Here is a 10,659-nt window from a genome sequence, read left to right as displayed (position 1 = left end):
GAGTGTTTTCCATGCCAAAACCTCTGTTATTGCCCGTCCCTCGCAAGGGAGGAGAAGGTACAGCCGCCGCACCGCGCGCGGGAGTTCCCGTCGTGTGATTTTATTACAGTTTTTGTCCTTTCGGGGAGAAGCCGCCCCGCCTGCGCCGTGCCCATCCCCTCCCCGGCCAGGAGCGACCCCGCCACACCGCGCGGTGGGCGCAGGGGAGGGGACACCACAGCGGCGCGGACCGCAGCCCACTGCCGGGGGCTGCCGGGGGCTGCCGGGGGCTGCGGGGGGCTGCCGGGGGCTGCCGGGGGCTGCCGGGGGCTGCCGGGGGGCTCGCAGGGCGCGGCGGAGGAGGCGGCTCCCGGCCCCCCGCGCTCGCCCCCGGGCCGCGGTGCGGGCGCTGCGGGACGCGCGGGCCGCGGGGACGCGCCGCAAACTTTAGCGGCGGGGGGCGGCGGGGCCGAGCCCGCCCCGAGCGCCCCCTCCCCGCCCCTCCGCAGCCTCCCCGCGCCGGCGGGGCGGGCCGGGGGCGCCGAGGGGCGGAGCGGCCCCGCCGGGCGGCGGCGGCGCCGAGCCGGGACGCGGCGCCGGGCTCCGCACCCCGCGGAGCGGCGCGGAGCGGCCCAGCCCGGCCCAGCCCCGGAGCCATGCCGCTGCCGTGCCGGGGCTGGACGCTGGCGCTGCTCACGCTGCTCGTCGGTTTCCTCATCTTCGCCGATATCTCGGAGATCGAGGAGGAGAGCGGGTAAATCCCCCGTCCCCGCGCGGAGGAAGGGGCGCGGAGCGGAGCGGTGCCGGGGACCGGCGAGGAGGAGGCGGCGGCGGAGGAGGGGGCGGGCGCCCGGACAGTTTCTTTGTCTCCGGCTCTCCCGGTTTGCGCCGTGCCCAAGTGGGAAGGGAGCGCGCTACGCTCCCGCGCAGCTCGGCGGGGCCGCTGGCAGCCCCGGGCGGGACCGGCCGCCGCCGGGCAGGACGGGGCAGCACCGGGCACGGGGCCGGGGGCAGCCGCACCGGGCCGGGCAGGGCTGCGGGCTGGATCCCGCCAGAGATGCGGTGATAACGGTCCCAGTGGGGATGCTGAGATACCTGTCCGGATGGGGATGCCAGAGCAGGTACTGCCCCGTTACAGACACTGAGGCACTGGTCCGGGTGGGGATGCTGGAGCAGGTACCGCTCCCATTAGAGATGGGGAGATCCTTTTAGAGAGGCTGAGGTACCAGTCCAGGGATGCTCTATCAGGTACAGGTCTGGATAAGGATGCTGGAGTGGGTACCAGTCTAGTTAGAAATATTAGAGTGGATCCTGGTCTGGAGAGAGGGATTTTGGCACGGGCAATGCTCAGGTGCTGATGGATGGATGGAGCAGGTCCCTAAGTGGGATATTGGTGTGAGTGGTCTGCTGGCCAGGGATGCTGGGGCAAGTTGCAGCCAGAGGGGCTTAGGTGCCTCTGCTGGTCCAGATGGGTGTGGTGGAGAGGGCACCACGCTGATGGGAGTGATGGATAATGGAGCAGTCTGCAGGTGGGTAAGGAACCAGTCTGTGGGATAGGAGAAGGATCAGTTGGATTGGGGTGATGGAGCAGAGAGCTTAAACCACTGGTGTTAACCCTGTGGGATGCATTAGAGGCTTCCTGATCACCCCTTACTGATCACTGTCATGGTCGGTGTTTACCTGCAGGTGCCACATATGGCAGGGGCTAAAGAAGCCTCTCAGTCTGAGGAGAAACACCCTTCCCACCCCATAAACCCTATCCATGAGGTCTGCTTGGAAATTTAGGGGATGAGAGGAACAAATGCAGAGAGGAAGGTTTGCATTAACTTGAGGAACTTGCTACAGCAATGTGGAAAACCAAATAATTTTGGTAATGCGGTGTGCACTCGGGGCGCCCAAGTAACACCAAGGTCTTTGTGTTTGGGACCAGCTGGCTTTGTCCACTGTGTTACACCAAAACAAACACCTTGATGAGATGATAAATGAAATGCACTGATGTTTGTTTATTGTTTCATTGTTATGTTATGCTGGGTGCCACAGGCAAGAAGTGTTTAAAGGTCAGTAGCCTTGTCCGGAAACATCCAGCACCAGACTGTGGGTTACCTGGGTGGATGACTTGTTCTGCAATGAGCTGGCACTATCTATATAATAATAAAGGAAATTAAAATCTTCTGATGCATCCTCCCCATTGGACAGGCTGCTCTGATCCCCTTGCTTTCTTCCCATCTCCTTTTCTGGCTTCTGCTCTTTCTTCTCTCTCCTCCCCTATCTGCTAGATCTACCCACTAGAACTTGCTGTGCCCTTATTGAAAATCTATTCTGTTTTGTTACTTACTTGTCCTGTTTTTCACCCTGGTTCATTAGGGATTCCCAGTATTGTGTCTTTTTTCTCCTCTCTTTTCTGTACATTGTATGGAAATTGGCTGTTTGCTGGCTGCTTATCTCCAAACCCTGGCATCTGAGTTTGTTGCTGTAGTTCCTCCAAGGAAGTACTGCCAAGCGGTGCGGCGGCAGAGACGGCAGCAGGGTCAGATGAGTTCTGTAGGAACAGTGAGCAGCTTGTTCCACACAGCATCAGAAATGGTAGTGCAGGAGGGAACTGGCAGAGAGGAGCACCCTGCCCCAGGGGGTGAAGGAGGGTCCTGTGTCCCATGCCCTCTGGTACACATGATCACCAAACCTTTCACAGATCAGTCCCCACATCAGCTGTGCTTCCCGTACGGGGATAAACAGAGCAAAGGTGGGACCCTGCTGTATAATTTACATATTTTTTAATCATGAAGTCTGGCAAACTGAACCTTTCTTTGGCTTTGCCCTCTGCCACCCACTTTTCCTCATTCTATCTCTGGAGTGTTTCGTGTTTGATGAGCTCCTGCATCCCAAACACAATAAGGGTCCGAACACTGCTCACCTTGCAGAGGAGCCTGGCACAGTGGGCACTTCATCCCTGTGTGCTGCCATGATGCCAGGGATGGTGAGCAGGGTGCTCTGACCTGGCTGAAATGTATTGCTGTGGTGACATGGAAAAGCAGAGTGCCTGGTCTGCAGCAGGTCAGGGGATGATAGAGGGTTTTCAACTGTGGGAGGCACATAATAGCATTTTTTGTTAACATGTCCTGTAGGTAAAGGGAACTGTGTGACAGCAAAAGTGCACAGCAGTGTAGAGAAGAAACCCTTCCAAAGTTTTCCAGGAGCTCTCTGTGTGTCCAGGAGGGAGCAGCTCCTCTCCATGAGAGGTTTGGGAGATGCTGCATGTTTGTGCAGCTTTCTCCCAAAGGAATCAGGAATATTTGGCTGTTGTATTGTGTGGCTCAGCATCCTCCTTCACACCCCCAGACCACGCTCGCTTCGGTCAGTGCAGCAGGGAAGGAAGGAGCTGCCACCTCTCCCCTGGCAGGCTGGTGGCACTGAGGGGGGCTGGGAAACATAGGCAGGTGCAATTCTTTTATTCTTTTTCCTTGGCATCGAAACACTCTCTAATTATTGTGAGGAGCGAACAGCTTGCCCACTTTTACACGTACCCTGCCCCCTGCCTGTGATTTGGATTGTCTTTGGAAGAACGTGCCTCATACAGGTGGGAGTGGGGGGGAACAGATTTCTCTCACCTGCAAACACTGAGAAATTTCAGAAAGAAAATACAAAACGTTCAGTAGGTAAAAAGTAAGAGAGAATGTAACACTACTGGCAAAAGGACAAAAAACCCAAACCCATGCTGTTTCTCTGGACAGTGAGTTCCCCGCGTCGCAGGTGAAGGGAGATAGGAGCCGAGGGCAGCTGGAGCTGCTCTGCCTGCCAGAGGCTTCTGAGAAAGATGTTTGTGCCTTAAGCAGTCCCATCTCACTCCTCTAGACATCCTTATACCACCTCCGACAGCCAGGAGATGCTGAAACAAAGAGGTGTTGGGGCAAGGATGAAAATTCAGCAGTTTCTCTCTCCTGATGCTGCATCGCTCTTGCTTAGCCCGTTCTTCCCACCCTGCAGCCACCCCTGTGTGCGGGTTTTCCCCTGCTACATCCGTGTCACTGGCTGCCCGTGTCCCCTACGGGTGGGTCTCGGGGCTGTGGGATGCTGCTGGGGTGCTGCTGGGATGCTGCTGGGATGCTGCTGGGATGCTGCTGGGGTGCTGCTGGGATGCTGCTGGGATGCTGCTGGGGTGCTGCTGGGATGCTGCTGGGGTGCTGCTGGGATGCTGCTGGGATGCTGGCGGGCAGGGACACGCTCGCCCCGCTCCCCGGCGTGTGCTGCTCGGTGAAGTATTGTTGTGGTGAGCGGTCTTGGCACTTTTGTTTCCGAACAGCCAGCTGGTTCCAGGCTGCTGAACTTTTCCTGCAGCCCGGTGGCGCCTGTGTTTCCATGCACAGCTCCCGCTCTTTGTTTGGCTGGCAGGAAACAAAAGACACGCTCCCGTGTCTTGGGGAGCGCTGGTGCCATCGCAGCCATTTCTTCATCCGCGCCGGGATGGGGCAGCGGGACGGACCTGTCCCCGCAGGGGACAACAAAGGACTTGGCACCGAGTGGGATGATTATCGCCGGTGATGAGGAGGAAAATTCTGCTCCGGTTGAAGGGGACTCTCTTTGTTACTCTGCGCCTGCTATTGCAGTTCTGCAGGGGTCCGGCTGTGTCCTGATTGTCTGTAGAGGGAGCTGGTGACCCGCTGCCACCAGGTGACTTCTCGAATTAGCGTCTGAGCCATCTTAGGGAGCACTTGACACTTGGTAATGGGTTGGTCTTAATATAAGTCAACCTTTTCCCTAGCTTGCCCAGACCACATGCCTTTCCATCCTGATTACAAGAGGAATTATATTCTGCTCTCCCTAAGTGACGAATAGGAGTCGCTGATATTGCTGGCCTGCCTGCCTGGGAGCTTGTCAGTAAATCGCCACTTTTTCCTCATGTGCCCTTTTCTAACGCCTGCCTTTCAAAGGCTCGGGGAGAGATTTTGTGTCCTTCATGGGGGCTGCTGCACTTGCTATCAGCAGGCTGTAGTCGTAACACTTCTTGTCAGGGTTGGTCCATGGGGTATAAATGTCCTGCTTATGTCTTCCAGGCTGTGATTTACTGTGCCCAGCCCAGAGTTAGTCTTTGCTTAAGATTTGCTCTTCACCAGAAAGTTTTGCTGGAGAAAGCGCTGCATTCTGCTAACAAGCGCTTTTGTGCGCTCACACAGTGGGTGTGCACAGGCCAACAATTATCCAGGTTGGGCTGGAGGAGGAATAGCTCTTGGCAGGACAGGAGCCAGCAGACATCCTGGAAGTATTCATGTAAATGGAGCCAAAGGGGACCTTTGTACTCCTTGGGTATGGCAGGGCTCTAATAAAAGCTCTGTGACACATCAGGCTGGAAAATAAAAGCAGTGCTGGAGCACTGATTTGAGTAAGAAAATACTCGGGGTAGGCTTTGATTGCAGCTCTTCTGAGCACAAGCAGCCGATTTCAGGTTGGCTGCAGAGCTCCCTCTCCTCCCCATGAAACACTCCCTCCCCTCCTGCAGCCCTGCAGGGGCAGGGCAGGCTGCCACAAAAACATATCCAAACCCCTGTGCTCCTGCCTGGAGCAGGCTGAGGGAGATGAATGTCCACAGCTTGTTTCCTTAAGCTGAGCTCTGAGGGAATGGTGGGAGCAGTGGTACCTGCAGGGAGGGCTGGGAGCAGCAGGATGGAAAGCACTTGCAGATCCCCAAGCAAGCCAGTGGAACAAAGAAAGAAAAGCCAGTGCTAAGGGATTTCCAATACTTCTGTTGAAAAGTTACTCCACAGTTCAGTACTGGTTTTCAGCAGCTTGCAAGATTCCCGAGGAGGAAATTTCTGACCTTGCTGGTGAGGAGAGCTGTGGTAGGAGGATGCAAATCACCAACCAGCCTTTCTTGGATGCTGTAGCCAGGCCAGTTCACATGACTGGAGCAATGAAGACAAACAAAGCAGTTCCCAGTAGGGCTTCAAGTTTCCTTTTTACCCAGGTGGGCTTTGGTGTCCCACCTCTAACCCTGCAAGTGCACAATTCCAGTCGGGAAGGCAGAGGAAACCTTTCTGTCCCAGCAGAGAAGGAGGAGTTGCGAGTGTTGGCTCATTTAGCGAAGGCTTGTTGAGCAGCTAACGGTGAGTTCAGAGATTCAGCCTCAGCAGTGCCGTGGCTGCTCCTCTGGGACCAGGGCCAGCAGTGACACAGCAGATCCTGCTGCTGATCCCTCCCAGCCTTCCCCAGGCATGGATGAACTCAGGGGGTCGGTGTTCTCTTGCAGGGCAGATGGGCTTTTGATCTTCCAGGAAAAGCATTTAGCGGGAGCGCCTTTATCTTTCCTCGGGCTTTTAGGCTGTCCTAGTGATAAGACAAGAGGAAATGGCCTCAAGTAGCACCAGAGGAGGTTTAGATTGGATAGTAGGAAAAAGTTCTTCACTGAGAGGTCTGACAAGCATTGGCACAACTGCCTGGGAAGTGGTGGAGGCATGATCCCTGGAGGTATTTAAAAGATATGTTGAGGTGGAACTTAGGAACATGTTTTCATGCTGGACTTAGCAGTTTTGGGTTGACTGCTGGACTCAGTGATCTTAAAGGATATTTTTAACCTATGTAGTTCTGTTGTTGTAAAAACCCCTTGTTCCAAACCAGACTTCTTATAATTGCCTACCACATTTCTTTGCCCTGGGCCTGGGTCATCCTCAGCAGCAAGAAATAAGCCTAAGGTACAGAATTAGACAATAATTACTTTGCCTTTTCTCTGGCTTCCATCCCCAGTTGCCTTAGCAAACAAGGAAGTTCCCTGGTAAAGTAAATTCACTGGAGATGCAGAGTTTCAGGCGTCCTTCAACAAACACCACTGCAGACCAGACAGGTGTCATCTTCTCAGTCCCTTGAAATGCAATAGAAAGGAAAAGGAAAAGGAAAAAAGGAGAGTATCTTTACAGCTCCTTTTTCTTCACATTTCCACTGTAAATCCTTGTCTTGGCTGGCAGCAGCCTTGATGGTGGTGGCGGCCTTGGGAGATGCATCTTTATCAACAGCAGCAGAATTGGCTCCAATTGGGAAGTGAAAGGACTGATCCAAGGAAACGGGCACAGCACTGCTGAAACCCGCCAGAGCAGTGACAGTGGTGTGGAGTGAGAGCTCTTTCCCAACTTGAGTCTGAATATTTCTTGTTATTGCAAATCAGGTCCTTGTAATTGCATGCAGAAATTCTTTGTGCTGAGCACACTGTCCCTCCCTGTTCAGTGCTCTCCATAGGCAGGGCTGCTTTGAAAAGCACATTTTGCCACAGTTTTGGAGTGCTGTCTCCAGGCATCCTCAGTCAAACAGCATCACAGTGGGCTCCAGGAATCACTGGCAGCTCTGAATCCAAGGATGGTTCTTGCTCTCTGACCTGGCACCTCCAGCCAGCACCTTCAGGAATATCACTCTCAGCCAGTGGTTACAGCAGGGGCCATGTTTCCCCTGCAAAGGTTGAGCATCGTCGTGAGGCATCTCCAGCATCTTTTCAGACACAGCAGCACACTCAACTGGCAACCAGCAGCTGCTCAGTGGGTCATTGAACTTCTTACTGCTGCCTGGATTTCCACAGTGTAGCTTTGTGAGCAGGGGAGGAGAGGGGAGGTCAGCCTCTGAAACCAGCATGGACTTCCCAGTGTTTGGCAGCTCCACATTGTGGTCTGGGGTGTGCATCCCTCTGAAGGTCCTGGGATGGCTGTGTTGCTGGCTGTGGGGTGTAGCTCTCACCCAAGCACTTCCAGCCCTCTTTGTGTAGGCTGCAGATGTTATTTTGAGGATGCTCATACCGAAGAGCTGCCCCAGGAGGGTGCCTCTGCCCAGGAGAGGTCCTCAGCTTCCACATCAACAGTGAAAGAAGAAACCACATGAGACTTTCAATATTCCAGTATGCTGCACAGATCACTGGGAAAAGAGACGGGTTGTAGGAGGATGAGCCCAAGGGCCCACGGCCCCATATGATAATGTTTCATGTTGTACCATTTCCCAAGGTATGTGGCACCCAAGATGCTGCAGGAGCCACTGGGATTTCTGGCTTCTGGGACACAGAGGCTCAGGGCGACAGGTTCTGCTGCAAGCCTGATGCTGTTTGTGCTCCCTGAGAGCTCTGCTCTGAGAGCAGAAAAAATTAGAACATATGTATAGTGTAGACATGTTTTGTAAGCAGTGAGGCTTTTGTCTCAGCTACTTTCTAGATCTTCCGTGGACTCTTGGGGTTTTTACCTTCTCCCTTCCAGAAGGGAAAGAAGAGAAAGGAAAGAAAATAAATTACACAAACATATACAAAATACACACACACACTGCTCAGTCCCAAGCTCCTCGTGGATCCTTTTCGCCTGCTTCAATGTCTGTTTCTTTGCTGGCTATTTCATTAACACAGCCAGGGAAAAAGAGCTGATACCAGGAATGATGTTTTAAAGATGAAGGAGGGAATAAGGTCCTGCCAGTATGCAGGACAGGGAGAGGGGAAATGTATGACCTTTGAGCCCTGTGAGTATTTTGTCTTTAGAGCAGTGATAGAACAAGAGCATCTTGAGGTGATTGAGTCAGGCCATGCTGTTTTTATGGCAAATGCATGTGGATGTGAGAGCTGACACTCCACAGGTGTGAGAGACACTTTTCTGGCTCGGGAAAAGCTCATACTGCATTGGGCCCAGAGCTCAAGGCAGGGACAGGGACTTGGTGACCGCAGTGCAGAGTGATCCCCAGCAGTGTCCTGATGACAGGTTGCCGCGGACATCTCTCCCATTGCCTCGTGTCCATTTGTTGTCAGAGCTGCATCATTCCTGCTGATTTGTCACTGGTTTTGTCTCATAAGTGTTTCAGACTAATTGGCATGTTCCTTAGTAAGCAATAGATGTCTGTTTTGCAAACTCATGTGTCTTCATTCCGTCGTGTCCTCAGCAGACACTGGCAGTGATTACAGACCGTGACTCGCAGCCAGACAGAGATGTCAGGGTCAAACCCTGCTCACATTTACTCAGGAGCTGCTGTGAAGCCACTGTCACCACCTGGCAGGCAGGGATGCTGAGCACCACTTCCCAGCCCCTTGTGGTCCTTGGGAAGGAGCCTGCAGGATGGGTGGTGTTATGGAGGTGGGATTGGGGTGTGGGAAGAGGGGACCCAATTTACAAGGCTGCTTTGCATGGGGCTGACAGATGTGCATTTCCTGTGGCAAGTGCCAGGAGCAGCAGGGAGGCCCTTGGCTGGTGCCTCAGTGGTGCTTGCTGGAAGGTGCTGTACTGCCAGCCTGGCTGCTCCTCATCACCAGACCTGCACTGGGACCCCAGCTGGACAGCTGATGTTTCTGAAAGCCATAATATGGGCACACTTTCCCAAATTCAATTGTATGACTTGATAGAATTAAGCTTGGAACACTAAAAGTAGCACCTGATATTTAGGAAGTTTTTGACACTTGGGCTGCCAAGCTGTGACAATATAATCAAGAGAGATTTTTTTAAACATACTGAAGTGCGATTTTGAACATCTCATCAAAATGTATTGCAGGATCTTCTGTCCTAGCAGACAACTGCTTTGGAAATGTCTTCCCAATTAATCCCTTGCTTTCCTGGGGAGTGCAAGAACCACAGCTACCACCCAGAAACTACCACTTCTCTTCATCACAGTCTCTTCCACATCCCAGAATGAGAGAGCCTCCAAAACAACTGGTGAAATGTCACAGGAATGGCCTGCAAGGGTCTGATATCCCAGCTTCTCCCAGTATTTAATGAGATGGGATGCAGGAAGATGAGATGATGCTGGAGCCTGGAAGAGCAGCATTCCTGGAGAGGGGACAGTGCCAGGAGAGTGCACAATGGACTGTTTGAGTGCAGAATCTCAAGGTTCAGAAATGCATCTCTGATCCCATCACTTCTTATCTAGCTTTGGCTTTCGATTCTGATTTGTAAATTGATTTACATGTGGAGCTAACCAGCCCTTCCTCTTTGAATTTGTCTTTCCTGGGACAGCAGAGCATTTGATGGATATGGTGGATTTTGACCTAAACTCCACAGTAACCACTTGAGTGTCTAGTCAGAAGCCCATAAAGGGACTTATCAATTAATGTGTCCTTTTCCATGTTTTCAAACACACTCTGATGTGTTGATGGAAAACCAGAACACAATCTCCAAGGAATCCATGTTGGATTCTGAGCTCAGTTACTTCTCACTTTTGGCTCTTGGGACACCTTTGCTTGTTCACCCTGCAGGGTAGGGCTGGACAGGTTGGCATTTGGAAGCCAATTATTTCTCTTTCATAGACAACTTGGAAATGTGACCATTTTTCCCCAAAAGCCCTGGAGTGCATTTGCTGTCCTGCTGCTCTCAACACAAACCCTGAACTTCAGGGAAGAGGGAGGAAGGGTTTTGAAGCCAGTGTCCTGATCCACATTTCACAGCACTGTGAGCATCAGCAGGAGCAAATCTCTAAGGTTTGGGAGGAGCAGGGCCGTCTGTATCCTTCATTTCCAGTGGCTGGGCAGTGTCTCCTTTCCCCCAGAACTGTTAGTTACGGTGACTGGGTCTGGCTACAACCTGCAGAAAGGCTGTGAACATCCCACTCCACATCCCCTCCACACCTGGCTGCCTCAGGGAAATCCCCTGGGTTGGGAGAACAGTGACTGTGGGTGGGTGGTCGCTAGCCAGGCCTGGCATCATGATCAGGTGCTCTTCAGATAGAAAATTGCAGTTCGGGTCTTGAGGAAAA

General features: G+C 53.2%; 1 protein-coding gene across 1 annotated transcript in view; it reads left to right on the top strand.

Moving 5' to 3' along the window:
* Nucleotides 1-520: 520 nt before the first annotated feature.
* The window catches only part of ST8SIA2 (ST8 alpha-N-acetyl-neuraminide alpha-2,8-sialyltransferase 2), a 31,140-nt gene continuing 21,001 nt past the window's right edge, over nucleotides 521-10,659 (top strand). The window contains exon 1 of the mRNA XM_058847289.1: nucleotides 521-733. Coding sequence (XP_058703272.1) covers nucleotides 636-733 — 98 coding nt within the window. The 5' untranslated portion in view covers nucleotides 521-635. The remainder of the gene's footprint in view (nucleotides 734-10,659) is intronic.

The sequence above is a fragment of the Poecile atricapillus genome, chromosome 11 (assembly GCF_030490865.1).
Source record: "Poecile atricapillus isolate bPoeAtr1 chromosome 11, bPoeAtr1.hap1, whole genome shotgun sequence".
NCBI classification, from domain to species: Eukaryota; Metazoa; Chordata; class Aves; order Passeriformes; family Paridae; genus Poecile; species Poecile atricapillus.
Note: the sequence above shows the minus strand (reverse complement) of the source record. Positions and strands in the feature narration are given on the sequence as shown.